The 19,026-nt window shown below is 42.3% G+C and overlaps 1 protein-coding gene across 3 annotated transcripts in view; it reads left to right on the top strand.

The window, feature by feature from the left end:
• PDGFD (platelet derived growth factor D) overlaps positions 1–19,026 on the top strand; it is a 206,531-nt gene that overhangs the window by 138,106 nt on the left and 49,399 nt on the right. For 2 of the 3 annotated variants that reach the window (XM_087894634.1, XM_034409244.3), the window contains exon 4: positions 17,894–17,953. The exons of the other annotated variant lie outside the window; for it this stretch is intronic. In XM_087894634.1, the coding sequence (XP_087750760.1) occupies positions 17,894–17,953 (60 nt within the window). The remainder of the gene's footprint in view (positions 1–17,893; positions 17,954–19,026) is intronic. 3 annotated transcript variants of the gene reach the window in all.

Here is a 19,026-nt window from a genome sequence, read left to right as displayed (position 1 = left end):
CCACAGCCAAAAGATCTTGCACATAGAGAGATGCTTAATAGCACATGGTAGCACCTGGCTTTCCCTTCCTCCCACCATGCAATTGAACAAATGTGCACTTAGGTATCAAAGTGTTATAGAAAAATCCAATATCCTTGCTTAGCCCTCCTTTGAGTGCACATCTCTGCAATGCAGTGAACGCCAATTAAACCCAAATATGCTATAAAACAACAATTAGGAGCCCAAGTACAAAATGTAATTAACCAGAATCTAATTAATCAAGCGACACTGCACTGAGAAGGAAAGGAAAAGTCTAGCTCAAAAGCCACTAAGGAATATTTCATTTTAGCTGCCATTTATTTGTTTGTTTGTTTGTTTGTTTGTTTATGGGCAGCACAGTGGCTCCGGAGTTAAGATGCTGGGTTTGTTGGCTGTAAAGCCGGCAGCTCAGATTCAAGACCTGAGCACCATGTGATGGGGTGAGCTCCTGTTCCTTGCTCCAGCTACCTGACAACCTAGCAGTTTAAAAACATGCAAATGTTTTGGTTTAGCTCTGGTTTAGCTCAACAGACAGAAGCACTGTAATTTAACACCAGCTGTCTGCAATTAAAGTAAGATCGAATCTCGCCAGGCTCAAGGTTGACTCAGCCTTCCATCCTTTCTAAGGTAGGTAAATTGAGGACCCAGTTTGTGGGGGCAATAAGCTGACTTTGTATAAATATACAAAAGTATGAAGGCTATTGCTTAATGCACTGTAAGCCGCCCTGAGTCTCCGGAGAAGGGCGGCATATAAATCAAATAAAAAAAAAAATGTGAGTAGATAAGTAGGTACCACTTTGGTGGGAAGGCAACAGTGTTCCATTATGTCATGTTAGCCACAAGACCACAGAAATGTCTTTGGACAGTGCTGGTTCAATGGCCTTGAAACAGTGATGAGCGCTGCCCCCTATAGTTGGCAATGACTAGTGGAGTAAAATCCACAGGGACTCCTTTTTGTTGGTTGATACCCCACCTTTATTATTTTAACAAATAACTCCAGGCAGTGAACATAACCAACAGAACTTCCTCCGATTTTCCCCACAACAAAATTTAAATTGGCACTGATTTAAGTTGGTGATTCAAAATCTGAAAATGATTCAGTTCAGATTTGTGACTGGAGGGCCACCAGATCCAATTTGAAACAAAGATTTGCCCATATTAAAATGTCTGAAGGTTTTCCATTTTTGGAAGAACGGAATGAAAATAGGGGCCGCCATGGGGGAAGTACTGCAGATTAACTCTGCCCATTGCTAGAAGTTTGATCCTGATCCGCTCAAGGTTGATTCAGACTTCCATCCTTCCAAGGTCAGTAAAATGAGGACCCAGATTGTTGGGGGCAATATACTGACTCTGTAAACCATTTCAAGAGAGAGCAGTGTAAAGCACCGTGAAGCAGTATATAAGTCTTAGTGCTATTGCTATTGCTAAGTACTATCTATAGACACTTCTGAAAGTACAGTAGCATTATTAATTATCCCTGGCAAATTTTATTAGAACACCTCCAAATGTTTTACCATAACATTTAAAAAAAAAAAAACCTCCAGTATTTCTTTGCAGGCATGATGAAAGGACAATACGAGAGCCTTCAAACTGTCATCATGCAAAATATTGCAAATATCTTAGAAAGCAATCAACTGAACCAACACAGAAAATAACCTATTAGAATATAAACACAGTCCCATTCAAAATGCTTTTTAAAAAATAAAAAAATAAGCTTGTGATTATTCCTAGCTTTTCTGGCCTGGAAGGTTTGGCTTGACAAATGACAAATGTCTTTATGGGCTGAACTTAATGTACTGGCTCCCATCACTGATTTCTGAGATTAAAAGAGTTGGCAGTTACTTTGCAAATTTGAACCCTTCCTCTCAGGAAAGAATTGGTGAAATCAAAGCTATGGCTTGGTGGTTATTTTTTTCCTCTACTTTGAAGGCAGGAAGTATTAACCCAGCATCCATCCATTTGTGGTCAGGAGATTTAAATCTTTCCCAGATGTTTCTAGAGGCCTGTGTGGATGACTTTGGGGGATGAGGGAAAGAGATGTTGCCTAGGAAACAATCAGACATGAGAGGCAGGAGCCCCCAGTGGTTTAACAATCAGAGGAAGAAACTTAGGAAGGAATCACCCTGGTGGATCAACTTATTAAAAGTAGCAGTGGAACGTTTGTACCTTCAGACTCGCAAGATTCTGCTAATGTAGCTTGTTACTCTCAATGTGTGAAATTAGGCATTTTATAGAATGCTGCGGAAATCTATAGAATGCCAAAAATAGCACTAGCAATAGCACTTAGACTTATATACTGCTTTATAGTGCTTTAGAGCAGTTTACAGAGTCAACCTATTGCTCCCAACAATCTGGGTCCTCATTTTACCCACCTCAGAAGGATGGAAGGCTGAGTCAACCTTGAGCCTGGTGGGATTTGAACTGTCAAGTAGCAGGCAGCCGGCAGTCAGCAGAAGTAGCCTGCAGTAGTGCATTTTAACCACTGCGTCACTGTGACTTTACATGAGATGGCTTTACAATGAAGAAAATCCAAGATATTACCTTTAGCAATCCCAGTTTAACAGATAAGTAAAAGGTATTGGCCACCCCTCCATAACCACTGCACAACTGCGACTCAGTGGGATGTCAAAGTATGAAATGCTTAATATATCACACATTTCCTAGGCATTTGTGTGCAATGCTGAAAGGCAAGCCAGCAAAGTATAAAATACTCCCACAAAAATGCTATTCTGAAGTTCCTCCAGAGAGCCTCCGGAGCCTGGGGAGGCCATTTTCCCCCTCCTGGAGGCTTGAGGAAAGCCTCCGGAGCTTGAGGAGGGCAAAGCCCCCTGCCACCGTGGTACAGGAGGCCAACTAGGCCACGCCCACCATGGCCACACCCATCCAGCAACCAGGCAGAGAACCCCTTGCTAAAATTTTTGAAGCCCACCCCTGAGTTGAGCCCCTAATAATGTTGACTGGGTGAGCAGAAGAGAACATTTCATTAACATAAGAGAGCAAAGTTAAGACTTACGGCTATCTGCAATGAGGTGTATCACTGCATAATGTTGACTTATCACTCCGAAGACTCGCATAAGGCAAAGAGTTAATGAGCTTTTAAATGGAGTGGCTGGCTACCCATTTCAGGGCCAGAGAATCCATCCCACCACTTAGCATCCCCAATTCCACTGGGTCCTTCATTCAACATGACATTGAAAATGCAACTTGTGTACTGTTTAAGATTGCCAGATCCTGCACAGCAAAGATCCGTACGATGCTGTTGTGATCTAGGTTTCCTGAGTCATTAAAACACATGAGTAGTCCCAAAAACCTCTTTTATTGCAACAGCTGTGAATTACGTTCATTCACAGCTGAGTCCCAATTAGTTGCAAAAAGTCATTCGGGAGAAGTCCTTCAGGATAATCACCAACCTTTATCTCCCTTGACACGCTACCAAAGACCTACTTGGCAAAGCCACACAGAATCCAGAATCAAACAGAGATGTCAACTGGGAACAGAATTAACAACGTTGCTTTCCTGCAAAGGGCCCATGTGCCTTTGCTCCCCTTTAAAGCCTTATGGGAGGGGCCAATCATCTCCAGGCCTTACTCCCGAGTCATCCTTTTGTTTTAACTGTTCTTGCCTTCTGGCAGCTCTGTGCCTGTGCACACTAGGAACAGGATCCTCCTGTTCCTCTGCCTCTCTGATGTCTGACTCTGGAGGCTCCGGAGTCTGCGCATAACTCCCAGATGGTCCTGGCCCCATCTCTGCCTCTGATGCAGAGCCTTCATCCGAGTCTTCCCCATACTCTAGCACTGACCCATGTTCCTCCCCAGCCTCCTCATGGTCCAACTCTGCTGCCAGCTCTGCAGGCTGCTGGCAGACCATAACAGATGGTAGAAGGCAGTAAAAAGGTATAGGAAAATATCACTCTTTTTTGCTTCCTGTGGTCTGAATTTTTGTACTCATCTCATAATTCTAATAAGGTGTATAACAATCTAGAAGTAATAGAAAAGCCATCCGTCTGCAAAGTGCTTTGAAAACGTCTTGATTCAGTTTTGCCCTTCGAAGCAAATTCCCACACTTTGATATGTATATCTGTTTCAGTGGGGTGGGGTGATCAAAGCTTTGCCAAATCAAAAACTTTTTTCAAAGCTTTGCACGGTGTTACTAATGAATGTCTAGAAAAGGTGGGTTTGCTTTTACACTAAAAAAAAATGTAACAAGAAGAAAACAAAAGAAAGATCTATTGAAAGGGAATCCTAAAGACTCCATGACAAGGTCCAAAGTAAAATCTCCTACAACCTCAATGCAATTCTTTAGAGTCAAACATGTGGTTATCTTGATAATAACAGGAGTAGCTTGCCTTTGCTTTCTTCCAGGATGTTTTCTCCCCCCAACTTTTCAACTATATTGTGCCCCCACATCTTCATCAGATCCTTGATTGCCATGGTGTCCATAAACTCCTAGACCAGGGGTGTCAAACTCAAGGCCCAAGGGCCAGATCCAGCCCACGGGGTGCTTAGATCTGGCCCACAGGCCCACCTGGAAATAGTGAAGGACCGACCCTGCTGAGCTCCATTTTTGCTGCCAGAGGGTTGCAGGAAGCCATCCCAGCTGAAAAGGGAACTCACAAGGGCCACATGTGCCCACCCGAGCTCCGTTTTCATTGGCAGAGAGTTGTAGGAGGCCGTCGCAGCTCAAAACAGAGCTCAGGAGCCCTTTTTCACTGGCAGAGCACTCGGGCTACCATAGGTGCTCCCCCAACACAAGTGACATCATGCTGGCCATGCCCACCCTGGTCACACCCACCCCGAGGTCAAACACAAACCTGATGAGGCCCTCAATGAAATTGAGTTTGACACCCCTGTCTCTGATTCCACATCTAAAAAAGTCTGGGAAACTGAACCGCCAATCAGGGAAGCTGCCACATAGCAGGGAGGCTGGTATAGGAGCAGCAATCCCATTTGATTTTAGGATTGCAAGAAAGCCTAAAAGAAAATGCAACGTCTATGAAAAGTTGCACTCCAAAATTACCTTTCCTTCTTCAAATCAATCTTGTTTCATAGCTCCGATCTGGAATGCATGTGTTAGGAAAGGTTATGCCAAGCAAACAGAGCTTGGCCTGTGATTTTTCTAGTTTATTGATTGAAGGAACAAAACAGATAAATAACTGGATACATACAATAATGCTGTAGATTACGCTGCCTGTTCACCCAGAAGACAACATTAGTTGGAATGAAGCATCTAGAACAAAAGTTCCAAAAAGCGCCAATGTTCTGCCCCAGCTCTGGATTCCCAAGGATTGTGACACACACCAACGGTCCTTATCAAAGTTATAACGTACCAAGAATAAACAAAGTCTGGCAAAGATTGGCAACCAGCCCAGAAAACAAGATACGATAAGACACTCACTCTCCAAAATGCTCTGTAATAATTACATGTTGTTTCCAGCAAGAAATTACTAACTGTGTGCGACTTAAATGGGCTAAGGGAGTGGCCAATTATCCTCAAACCTTACTCTCGAGGAGACCTTCTCCTCCTGAATAGCCACTCCTGCCTTTTGGCAGCCCAGCGTGCTTGAGCATTGAGGAGAGGCTCCTCCAGTTCGCTCTCTCCACTTGAAGGAGCCTGTGGAGGTTCTGAAGGCCCTGGCTGAGTCTCTGCCTCTGCCACCACATCCTCTTCGGCCTCCTCACTGTCCGACATGAGCGCCGGCTGCGTAGGCTGCTGGTGCGACCCCACACCAGCCTCCTCGTCGTCGGGATCAGCCACGATCCGCGCAGGCCGTTGGCGGGCCACAACAGCCCATCCAAGACCACTTTGCATACTGAGTTATAAAAACAAAAAACATTTTCAATCCACCTTTTAAAAATAAAAATGAAGAAGACAGCAGCAGGAGGAGGAGGGGGAGAGGAGGAGGATGAGAAGGAGAAGGAGAATTTTACTTCTATTCACTGCTAAGATCTCCAGGCAGTTAGGAGTTTTCTGTCCCCTTTCCAATTCTGCAAATAGAACTAAGAAAGAGAGAAAGCCCTCGACATTAATTACTTTCAATGCTGAACTAAGTCAATATTCTAATTTAACCATGATTTCTTAAATGAGCCACAATTGTCTAGACTCACATAGTTTACGCAACACAGAAAGCCAGGAGCGAACAGGCTATGATATAGCTTAATGGAATGCCTGAACCCAGTCAGTGGCTGCATTCCCAAATTTTATAATATTTATCCATCAATAGTAACTAAACCAGCAGTCAAGAAATATGCAGAGTAATAGAATAAGAGAGTTGGAAGGGACTTTGGAGGTCAAATAGTCCGACCCCCTGCTCAAGCAGGAAAGTCTATACCAGGGCAATCAAACTCCCTCTTGTGGGCCGGATTCGTCACGTGCTGGCCACACCCAGTTTAGCGAAGGAGGGAAAAGTCACGATACGTCACGAGATGCTGCCATGACGATCTGAGTTTGACCCTCCCCTGCTGTATACCATTTCAAACAAATGGCTTTCCAATCTCTTCTTAAAAATCTCCAGTGTTGGAGCATCGACAACTTCTGGAGGCAAGCTGTTCTACTGATTAATTGTTCTGCCTGTTTAATTGCTTTATGCTGCTGACTAGCATTTGGTAAAGCAGCCATGAAGGTCTTCAAAAATATAAGTTATGCTTACAAAGATCCAAATTCTGCAAGCCATCATGTAATTCACTGTGACATTCCTTGGAAGTGAAAGTTCAATGTTAAGGAAGCTGGATAGGAAGTGTATTGATGCTTTCAGACTTGGTATTGAAGAAGACTTCTGAGAATAGTGCAGATAGTCAAGAAAACAAAACAATATATCATCAAATAAATCAAGCAGAGTTTTCACTCAAGGCACAAATGACCAGGCTGAAATTATCCTATTTCAGACACATTGTGTGAAGTCTGGAGAAGGTTCTAATGTTGGGAAAGATGGAAGGAAAGAGAAGAGGAAGATGACCAGAAGCAAGGGGGATGGACCTAGTTACAGTAGCTGTGGATCAGGGATGGGATTGAAAAATGTAACAACCGGTTCACTGCCCAGTTGCTGGGGGGCGTGCCTATGGGGGTGTGGCCTACTCAGCCTTCTGCACCATAGTGGGGAGGCGTTTTCACCCTCTTGAGGTTCCAGAGGCTTTCCTCGAGTCTCCAGGAGGCCGAAAACTGCCTCCCCTAAGTTACAGAGGCCCTCTGGAGGCCAGAAATGGGCCCATTTCCGGACTTCCAGTACTTCTGGTAGGCCCATTTTTCGCCCTCCCAGAGCCTCCACACAGTCCCTGCACTTACCTCACATCCAAAACAGGCCATATAGAGACTCTTGGGAGGGGAGGGGTGGGTGGGGTCAGCCAGGCCTTGTAACTACCAGTTCGGCGAACCAGATTAAAATTAACATCTGGTTCACCCAAATCTGTCCAAACTGGCTGAATCCCATCCCTCCTGTGGATGCACAGTTGGAAGACTTGAAGGACTAGGTTAAGGACAGATTATCATGGAGAAAATCTATCTGTGCGATCACTAAGAGTCAAGAATGACTTAATGGCACACAGTCAGTCAATTAATCAATCAGCGAATCAAGATATTTACCAAGATTCAAAAAACACCTATGCTCAGCTTACGTAACGGTCAACAAGAAAGAAAGTCTTATATCAGGTTTTTAATTGACTTGATTGTGTTGTGTAAGCAATGAACAATCTCTCTTCCTGGTGCCCAGCATATTTCAGAAGTCAAAGCAGAAAGTAAGAAGAAGAAGAAAAACCCAAGGGAAAAAAATGAATTGCTGCTTTTTCTTTTAAAAGTGGAAAGCAGATGGAGATAAGACAAAAAGGAATAAAAAGATGAGAGGGTGAGAAAAATACTAGATTCCGCAGTTATGACTAGACTGACAAGAAGATTGCAAAGAACTTCCAATTTGCTTTTTTCCTCATCCCATTCAAACTTGTTTGAACTACGGTTAAGATAACTAAAAAAAAGTATCAAAAGAAGCGTGAGGATGGAAGCGTGAACCTAAGAGGTCTTCAAATTATTTTTCTTAAACAATCGAAAGCAGTAGAAGGGGCACTCCAGAAACAGAAGGGGCATTTTGTGAGAATTTTAGAACTTGTCAATAAGGATTAGCTTGTTAAATAAATAATTGGCTGCATATTGGGTAGTATAGTAATTGCATAAGCCTTTAAGATGAGCTGAAAGACATTTGGGAATTCAGCCATTGCTACTAATAATAAACAAGCCTGTCAGAGTAATGCCAGAAATCTTAATCAGTTCATCAGCTGATTAATTGTTGACATTTGCATAGGAAATGCATTCATTGTTTTAAATGCAAAATGACATTTTGATCTGCAACACTAACACTCCCACTAACTGGGAGTGATCCCTAAAGAAGTTAGTGGCACTTAGAAAAAGTGCATAGGCCGATGCGGTAAATATATTCATTTTTTTAAAGGGAACTTGAAAGAGAATGCTCCATTGCTTACATCAATGGTTTTCAACCTTTTCTTCCAGGCAGACCCCCTTTAAATACCTTTTGTGGGCTCCCCCCCCCCAAGCAGTGGTGGTCTTCAGCCAGTTTGGACTGGTTCAGGCAAACCGGTAGTGGCGGCTGCAGTTCGGCCCCGCCCGCCCCAGCCCTGGTGTAATAGTGTCCTATTTAGCCACGTTTTTGAGGCCGGGTGCATGCGCAGAAGGTGCACACGGGAGCAGTACATGCACAGAAGGCTGGGCGCATGCATGGAAGGCATGTGTGTGAAGCAAGCGTGCATGTGTGAGGCGAACCAGTGGTAAGAATATGTGCAACCCAGCTCTGCCCCCAAGACTTAACTCAAAATTTAAAGCATAACATTTCTTCAAGCCTTCATGGGTTCCCTGTATTGTGGTCCGCCAGCAGCGGACCAGTAGAGAGGCAGAGGAACAGAAGGAGCCTGTTCGTAGTGCATGTATGAGAAGAGCTGCCAGAAGGCAAGAGCAGCTAAAGCAGAGAGGACAACTCGGGAGTAAGGCCAAGAGATGATTGGCCCCTCCCATAAGGCTTAAAAGGCCAGCAACGGCTCTTGGCCTCTTTGCCGGAAAACAACCGTTGAGAGAATTGCTTCTTGTTTGGCTGTAGTTATTTCTTCTGTTCCTGAGCTGTTGCCAAGAAAAGCCTTTGGCAGTTTGCCTAATTATCCCAAGGTCAGAGATAAACTAAAGACTGGTATTTTAAGGACTTTGCTTTCATTTCATTTAGAATACGCTGAGAATGAGTTAATTCTCAGCTTTTTAAATAAAATCTGTTTGTTTTTTGGAACTGTTTTGCATTTAATATCAACTACGTGGGCCTGGGTCACAACACCCTGTGACAATATTTGCAGCCCCCAGGGGTCTGCAGACCACAGACTGAGAACCACTGGCCCAAATGATTTCAGTACCCTCCCTTCTTTTTTAAGATAGATAAATAAATAAATATCTGGGACAGACAGATTTTTAAAATTGTTTACCGCAGAAACATTTCCAGCCCATGAGTTGAGCATCTTCTTATTCCCACAAAAAATCTGAATCTTGAGAAAGAAAATGGTGTATACCTTCGCTTCAGACACACAATTCTGAAAGCGCTTCGTTACTGCACCGCTTCAAACATGCCATCCTTTAATTTCCTCCAACCGAGCAAAAAGCTGACATAAAAATGACACATCACATCATTCTTCTTTCACATCACAATCGTTAGCCTCCTGTTAAGCCCAAAGAGTCACATTTCTGCTCTGCTGCATACAGGAGAGGCTACGGAAGCATTTGGTAGGGTGTAGAGTTGTGTGTGTGTGGAGGGGGTTTGCAGTTTTTACTCAAGGCAGGTTCTGACTCCCAAAGCTGTCTATCATTAGGAAAGAACAAAGCATTCTCTCAAGGGGACTGAATTTTCTATTAAGGATGAGATTAAAATCTTCACCTCCGCTATCTAGGGATAAGGAGGCGGGGAGGCAGATCCAGGGGATTTGAAAGGCAAAACAAAAGGGAAAGATCCTCAATATGAACTTGACTGTTGTTATCTACAGAGAGACTACCTACAGAAGACATTCAAAACAAGATAAATAGTATTTTTTATCACCCTACAGAGATTTGCCTTTTCCTGAGATATTTATCCATTCCCTGGTTTAACCAATAGTCTTTGTGTTTTTGCTAGTTATTTCCCATTAAGGTTTTAAACAGGTTCAAGTATATTTATCTATTTTAGAATCAGCTGATCAGATACTGCTGTCAACCCAAGCTAAAGACTATTGAACAGTGCTCCACAGTTCAATTAAACAACCATTGCATATGGCAAAAGTGCAGAGCCTCTGGGTCCGTGGTAAAATCTGGCCAGATCTATCCGGCTCGCGTGAACCGGTAGGGCTGGCAGTGGGAGGCTCCACCCACCCACGGGGACATCATTATGTCCTGTTTTTGACCCTCTGCACATGCGCAGAAGGCTCTGTGCATGCGCAAAAGAGGCACGCGTGCTCACATTTCCAAACCAGTAGCGAAGGGAAGTGCATTTTACCACTGCTCTGGGTGCTGAGGTCCCTATATAGAACCAGGGCAATCTACCATCCCATGGCCATCAGCAACTCTCCAAACCCTTTCTGATGTCCTACCAGCGAATGCCAGAGAAATTCAGTGGCCAAGCTTCCAGTCCATTTGAGGCAGGGAATGCACAATTATGGTGCATTGCAATTTGCACAAGTGGATTGTAAAGTTTCAAATGAGTGAACTCGGTGCTAAAAAGGGTAAAGAGCAGGGGTGAAATGCTCCCGGTTCGGACTGGATCACCAATCCGGTAATGATGGCGGTGGATGGTTCGGAGAACTGATAGCAAAAATCTCTGCCCGACCCCCCCCCCATGCCCAGTTGAGCTGCGCAATCATCAGAGGCTTTTTTTTTTTAAAGAATTTTTTCTACAACCTCTTCAGCCAAAAAAAATGCTTTTAAAAGTAAAAATAAATAAATAAAAGCCTCTGATGATCGTGCGGCTCAGCTGGGATCGTCAGAGGCTTTTAAAAGCATTTTTTCTACAACCTCATCCGCCAAAGAGGTTGTAGAAAAAAATGCTTTTAAAAGCCTCTGACGATCCCAGCTGAGTTGCCTGAACATCAGAGATTTTTACAAGCATATTTTTCTGCAACCTCTTTGGTGGAATGGGTTGTAGAAAAAAATACTTTTAAAAGCCTCTGACGATCCCAGCTGAGTTGCCTGATCGTCAGAGGCTTTTAAAAGCATTTTTTTCTGCAACCTCTTAAGGTTGTAGAAAAAATGTTTTTAAAAGTAAAAAAAAAAAGTTGGCCACGCCCACCCAGTCACATTACCCCCCCACCAAGCCACGCCCACAGAATCGGTAGTAACAAATTTTACATTTCACTACTGGTAAAGAGGTTTGCCCTCACCCGCACGGCTCTCTGAAAAACATCAACATCACCCTATGGGCCAGTGGTGAGTTGCTCCCAGTTTGGCCCAGTTTAGGTGAGCCGGTAATGGTGATGATGTGACATCAGCAAACCGGTTCTCTATGACTGTGGGTTTGGCCCTCCCGTCCGCCCCCGCATTATACCTACCTTTCTTTGTCGTTTTTTAGCCCAGCTGATAGGCACGGCAGAGTGGATTGCTGCACCTCAGCTGGGCAGAAATCTAATGCGCTTGCGCGAAGTGCACAGAGCTCATGCGCGAAGAGAACCGGTGGTAACACCAGTTGGAACCCAGCACTGCTATGGGCCCCTTAGATTATCAAAAAGTTGCTAAACTCTTGATATATCGAGATGTAGCAGTGTCATATATGGCACAGACAAAGAGAAAAAGAGCTGTGCTTAGAGCAGGAAGTGGCTATGTCTAAAGCACAGGTGTCAAACCCGCGGCATCACGTGGGTGTCATGTGATGTTTGGCGACGTTTTCTCTCTTTATTTTTAGAATTTTTTTTATTTCTTATACACATAATGTAAATGTACATTCTCTTATACAGAATTGGTCATACATATACATATTTTTCTTAAAGAAAGTATAAAAATAAGACATTTTAATTACATTAATTTTTCTCTTTGCTAAGCTGGGGTGGGTGTGGCCTGCATGTGATGCATCTGACCCAGGGGCCACCAGTTTGACTACCCTGAAAGTAAAAAAAACATATCTTGCTAATCCCTCTACCTTTTTTTCCCCCTTAAAGTGTTTTTCTTCCATTGTCATCTTATTGTTAAATAAATAAATAAATTGTTGACACCTGGGGGGGAGGGGCGAGAGAGTTGAAGAACACACAAAGAGGAGGCCCTCAGATTCACAACCCCAATTTCCTTTCCTCCCTTTCTGATAGACATATATATGACTTCTGTGGTAAAACACACAATACTTCAATACTCTCCTCCACAGCTGCAATTTTATGCTTTATGCTGCTTATAATTACCAATAACACAAATAGCTTATTCATGCTCTTTCTATAAAGAGAAAAAGAGCCTGAATAATTACAGCTTCTCTTGAAATCATAACCCATAAAACACTAGCTACAAGAATAACATGGCTTCCATTGTCTCAGAAATAAGTAATATTTTGTCATAGGGGAAAATAATATTTTTTTAAAAAAAAATCACAATATTAAGAATACAATTATTCACCACGATATTAAACCTCGAGGAAGGTAGCTCAATGATAGAGAATGAGGGAAATAGTTTTGAGGTAAATAGGCAGGAACTATTGTAGACGCAGGCAAACTCCTCATTCATTCAGACAACTGCGTCTTTATGAAAGGGACAGTCTAATCTTAGGTGGATGATGTTATAAAAGCCAGCAATTGAAGGAGGACACGTTTACTATCAGAATCCAGCCATTATAAAAGGTGTTTCTTTGTGTCTGTTCAGTATCAGATATATGGCTGATAGAAAGATAGTTGTAGCACTGGTTTGTGGTCTTTCCTCATTCCCACACATGCCTTCAATATTTTGCTGTGTTGGCTTTCTTGTCTCCCTTTAATCTGCCCTGAAGATGAATGGGCAAAAAGAAAATTGTTTACAAATATATTAGTAGGCCCATGATGGCGAACCTATGGCACGCGTGCCCAAAGTGGCACATGAAGCCATGTCGCCCAGCACACGCAGCCTTGCCTGTTTGTCTTCTAGGTTTCTGGTGTGCAAGCACATGTGACGATCAGCTATCCTTCACGTGCACGGCAGTGCCAAAAAACAGGTGTGAGCATGAACGCCGGCCAGCTGATTGTCGGGTGTGCATGTGCACCAGATACAAGGAGTTCGGCTTTTTCAGAGCGCGATCCTTTCGCACACACAGCAGTGCTGAAAACTGTTGATCATTGGGCGCACATGCGCACTAGAACCTGGAAGTTTGGCTTTTCTGGAGTGTGGCCCTGACAAGCATGCACGCAACATTTCTGTGTGACCTTTTCAGCACTCAGTGCCGAAAAGGTTCGCCATCACTGCACTAGGCCAAATTAAGACTTAGCAATCACGGAAGTTGAGTTTCGACTCCAACTCAAATTCTACAAAGCAATTGCCAGCCCTTACACCCCATCATCATCTTTTATCTCCTTTTGACAAAAATTCCATGTCAGACCATGGAACAGGGTATCATCATCCAATCATCATATGGTCAGATGACCATTGAAAATGTAATAGTAGAGAGAAGGTGACGAGGGCAGTGACAAGAATTATCATGCTGCTATCATCTCCAAAGTAGACTCTGACAAATGTTCTGTATATATCAAGTTTGCCAGTCAACCCTTTGAATTAAGGAATCCTTGAATTCCTGTACAACAAGGGTATCAAACTCAAGGCCCCGGACCCGGATCCGGCCTGCAGGGTGCTTAGATCTGGCCCGTAGGACTGCCCTGGAAACAGCAAAGGACCAACCCGTGGGGACTCTACCAGCAAAAACAGAACTTGGGAGGGATGCCCGCAACCCTCCCAAACTCCATTTTTGCTGGCAGAGGGTTGCAGGAGGTTGTCACAGCTGAAAACAGAGCTCAGGAACCCATTTTCTCTGGAAGAGTGCTCGGGCCACCACAGGCATCCCCGACACAAGTGATAGCAAGTTGGCCATGCCCACCCTGGCTACGCCCCCCTCCCCCCGCCTCCCCCGAGGTCAAACACCTTTTTATTTCCTGGTGCAACATTTCTTTCTTTTTTTTCCAGTCCAGCTTGCAGAATTGTCTTATGAAGAAGAAATAGCTAATGAAGAATTGGAAGTCAAATGTTTTCTGATACAAAACAAAACAAAACAAAAAACCTTAGAATTGAATCTTTCTCTGTGACCGTCTAACCTTTTGTGTAGAAGGAATCTTCTCTTTAATAAGAAGAATTAGTTTCCTTTACTCTTTAACACAATTTGCTTTCCATAAATAGAAAAACAAGCTCAGGCTGTCCTTGATTCTAATTGCGGCTGAAAACTTTCATATATTTTTGATAAGATTTTGGAATATCATACTCTCCTTCCTATTACAACAAGTAACTATGGCAGGGAGAATTAATAGATATCCAGTACATCATTTCATATTACTTGTAACATAGTCATCACTAATTAAAGGAATTATAGCTAGTAATGTACATTGGCAGCCAGTTTCCTCAACAGCTCTGAGCATGTGTGGCTCCTGGATATTTAAGGTGCAGCATCAGGTAGAGGGAATGTGGGAAAAATCCCACATTTATTTCCCATTAAGCAGCTCAAAAATAACTTAGTAGTTTTTCCACCCCATTTCTCCAACTTCCTTTTTTTTTTTTTCAAAAGTAGAATTATCGTGAAGCTTTGGGTTTGTATGATTTTTTTCCCCAAAAGAAATATGCAAGAACTTTTTTTTAGGAGGGGTATGTTTAGCCAGGAACAACAGTTTTCCAATTAATAAGCCAAGCCAAAGTATATACTGGGTATATACTGGCTTTCATATTGGCCAAATATTTTCATTCTGTGTAATGCTACCTGCCTATCTGTCTAACTATCCATTTGTTATAAATGGGCCATCTCTATCTGTCTGTCTGTCTGTCTCTACCTACCTACCTACCTACCCTGTTTCCCCAAAAATAAGACATCCCCTGATAATAAGCCCAATCAGGCTTTTGAGCGCATGCAGCTCAAAAGCCTCCCCCCCCCGAAAAAAAGCCTCAGGCTTTTGAGCGCAAATAAGCCTCCCTCCCGAAAATAAGCCCTCCCCAAAAATAAGGCCAAGTGCTTATTTCGGGGTTCAAAAAATATAAGACAGGATCTTATTTTCGGGAAAACACAGTACCTACCTACCTATCTATCTGGCTGGTGGGTGGGATAACTAGCTATCATCTGTGTATCTCACAAGTTGACAGCTTCTTTCTTTCTTTCTTTCTTTCTTTCTTTCATTCTTTCTTTCTTTCTTTCTCCTTTCTTTCTTTCTTTCTTTCTCTTTCTTTCATCATCATCTAGCTAGCTAGCTATCATCTATGTATCTATCACAAGGACAGTCACAATCTGTTTGTCTGTCTGTCTGTCTCTATCTCTCTATCTTTCTGTCTATCTATCATCAATCATCTCCTCTCCATCTCTTCCTTCATTCTGTGAATTTGAGACAATTAATTTAAAAATATTCCCAAAGTATATTTAAAATACGCATTCCAATTCATTTTAATTTAGGATTATTTTTAAAAGAAAAGGACATTATCAGATGAAGGCAGAAATGGACCCAAATGGCAGATCTGCTTTTGCTCCAAATGATGAAAGTGTTGTGTAGTTGCATGGTACCATGGCAACATTGGTGTTCAAGGCAACAATGATGATTGCAAAGGGACTTGTTTATTTATCGCCACTGTGCTGTGTAGGCAGAAGCTACACTCTCTGGGGGGGGCAATGGGACTTCTGGATATTTAAGGGCCAGTTCAAGTGCAACATTGGGAAGAGGCAGTGTCTGGGGGCGGGGTGGGAATATATATTTCATAACTTCTCAGCATGGGGCCAAGGGGGAAAAAAGCACTCCAATTGGTTCTATGCATAGAGTAGACTATGGTATAAGGATAACAGTTTTCTGTGATGCTACATAGGACAACATCATTTGAGATTACATAAGGGATTATAGCAGGGGTGAAATGTTCCCGGTTCGGACCAGATCACCCGATCCGGTAGCGATGGTGGCGGGTGATTCGGAGAACCGGTAGCAAAAATCCCTGCCCCCCCCCCATGCCCAGCTGAGCCGCACGATCATCAGAGGCTTTTTTTTTTACTTTTAAAAGCATTTTTTCTACAACCTCTTCTGACCAAAAAATGCTTTTAAAAGTAAAAAAAAAAAAAGTCTCTGATGATCGCGCGACTCAGCTGGAATCATCAGAGGCTTTTCAAAGCATTTTTTTCTGCAACTTCTTGGCTGAAGAGGTGGTAAAAAAAATGCTTTGAAAAGTCTCTGACGATCCCAGCTGAGTTGCCTGATCGGCAGAGGCTTTTCAAAGCATTAGAAAAAATGCTTTGAAAAGTTAAAAAAAAAAAGTTGGCCACGCCCACCCAATCACATTACCACCACCACCACTAAGCCACGCCCACAGAACCGGTAGTAACAAATTTTACATTTCACCCCTGGATTATAGGATTCAAAAAAATCCTGGGAAATTCCAGGAGTTGGAGTCCCCATATCTTAAAATTGCTGAGGTTAGGAAACACTGTTCTATATTACGATAATAAAGCAGTGGGAGAATTGTGTGAATTGCCAATATTTGATGTGAAAGGAAAAGAAATCAACTTCAATACTTCGCTAGCCGATTGAAAGAAAACAACTATTAACCTAACACTTATGGATATGTAATGGATCCGTTTGCTGCTAGGTAAGAAAATGGGTTGCAATATAAATTCTACCTTTGGATTTTACAGAAGCTGTGGCTTTTGAAAATAGAACTAACGCTGTTTCCTTTTCTTCCTTCTTTGTTCTTTGATTTCATCTGATTTCTTTCTCTTTTGATTTCCCCCCTCCTTTTTTTTTTCTCCTCTTAGATTGCCTGCTCCTTTTCCACCACCGTAATCTTCCTCCTTCCATTGTCAGGCATATTCAGAGTTCTTTTGTCTACTTTTAATTTATGTCTGTTTCCACTCAATTGGCTTAGCCATTTGGGCATCCCCGTGAGGTGCTATTTGGATGTTCTGTCTCAAGCACCGGAAACACCTCTGCCTATTTTTTTGCCTTAGTCAGAGAAAATGTTATTTTTTCTCTTTTGTCTGTGGAGCTGCTCCTGTGTTTTTAATAATAGCTTAATGCATCCAGATGCAGTAAGTGCAGCTGCTGTTAGGCAGTGGCTCCTGTCAGAGAAACAAAGACAACAAATATAGACTTTTCTATTTTGGTGCAATCCTCTAAGGCAAGCCACATAAATTTTCTGCTCAAAATTATTAGCCCTTTTTAAAGAGCTAGTTGCATTTAGATAGAATAGAATAGATAGAATAGAATTCTTTATTGGCCAAGTGTGATTGGACACACAAGGAATTTGTCTTGGTGCATATGCTCTCAGTGTACATAAAAGAAAAGATAAGTTCTTCAAGAATTATAAGGTACAACACTTAATGATAGTCATAGGGTACAAATAAGCAATCAGGAAACAATATCAATATAAATCGTAAGGATACAAGCAACAAAGTTACAGTCATACAGTCATAAGTGGAAGGAGATGGGTGGTGGGAATGATGGGATTAATAGTAATGCAGATATTTATGCACTCTTTTTCTTTTTGTATAAAAACGAGGCATATTGTCTAGTTGTGACTTACTAGAAGATAAAATGCCAGGGTTTATTCCTAATACAAACTAAGAGTGAGGAAGAGTAAAGGGATATGAAGGATGGATCAGCTGTGTAACTGATGCTTTCAGAAAAGAAAAGAGAAAATACCCCCTGACATTATTTTTGTTGTTGTTGTTGTTGTTGTCTGTGTATATGTGTTTCTCTTTGGTCTTCAGGATGATCTTCAGCCTGTTGCATCTGAAACCAACTGGGAATCAGTCACAAGCCCGGTCTTGGTAAATAATTGTTAATCTATTTTTTTAAAAAAGAGGAGGAAGTAACTGAAAATCAATTGAGAACCACAGCAGGGAGATAAATTGGATTTAAGCATTCCACTAAGCTATTGTATAATTTGTTTTATTTTGGCTTAGTGCATTATGAGAAATGAAATGATTACAGCTTGTTCAGCAAACCAGTGTTAAGCAATTAATGTGATGTATCAAACAGATCTCTATAATGCTGGCAGTGTTACTAGAAGAGCTGTTTCCACTACTAATACTGCTTTGGGGTTTGTTGATAGCAATGAAATCCATCTTATATTTTTCAATGAATCGGTCAATCATCAATTTCTCCACCAATTCAATCCAAAGTTTTATCTGGCAATATCCTGACTATTCAGAATAGATATTAAATATTTGATTTGGGCCCCTTGGAAACAGCAGTACAGAGTGTGATAGGACAACAATAGCAACAGCAATAGCACTTAGACTTATATACTGCTTTACAGTGCTTTACAGCCCTCTCTAAGCGGTTTACAGAGTCAGCTTATTGCCCCCAACAATTTGGGTCCTCATTTTACTCACCTCAGAAGGATGGAAGGCTGAGTCAACCTTGAGCCTGGTGAGATTCGAACTGCCAAATTGCAGGCAGTCGGCAGGCAGCAGAAGTAGCTTGCAGTACTGCATTCTAACCACTGCGCCACCATGGCTTTACATGAGATGGCTTTACATGAAGAAAATCCAAGATACTACTTTTAGCAATCCCAGTTTAACAGATAAGTAAAAGGTATTGGCCACCCCTCCATATCAGATGATGTAGGGAATCAGTGCTATTCAGAATAAATCAGGCCTTTCCAAATTTGGCACCCATCTTATTTATTTATTATTTATTTATTAATTCAATTTGTATGCCGCCCCTCTCTGAAGACTCAGGGCGGCTCACAATGCATTTAAAATCATTATAAAAAACATTTAAAAATTAAAAACATTAAAAACATTAAAACTCATTCACACCATTCATGGCCAGATCTCGCTGGATCACAAGAGCAAGATCAACAGCCCCAGGCCTGCTGGAAAAGCCAGGTCTTCAC

Source organism: Pantherophis guttatus, chromosome 5 (genome assembly GCF_059756535.1).
Source record: "Pantherophis guttatus breed Tessera chromosome 5, ASM5975653v1, whole genome shotgun sequence".
Lineage (NCBI taxonomy): Eukaryota > Metazoa > Chordata > Lepidosauria > Squamata > Colubridae > Pantherophis > Pantherophis guttatus.
Note: the sequence above shows the minus strand (reverse complement) of the source record. Positions and strands in the feature narration are given on the sequence as shown.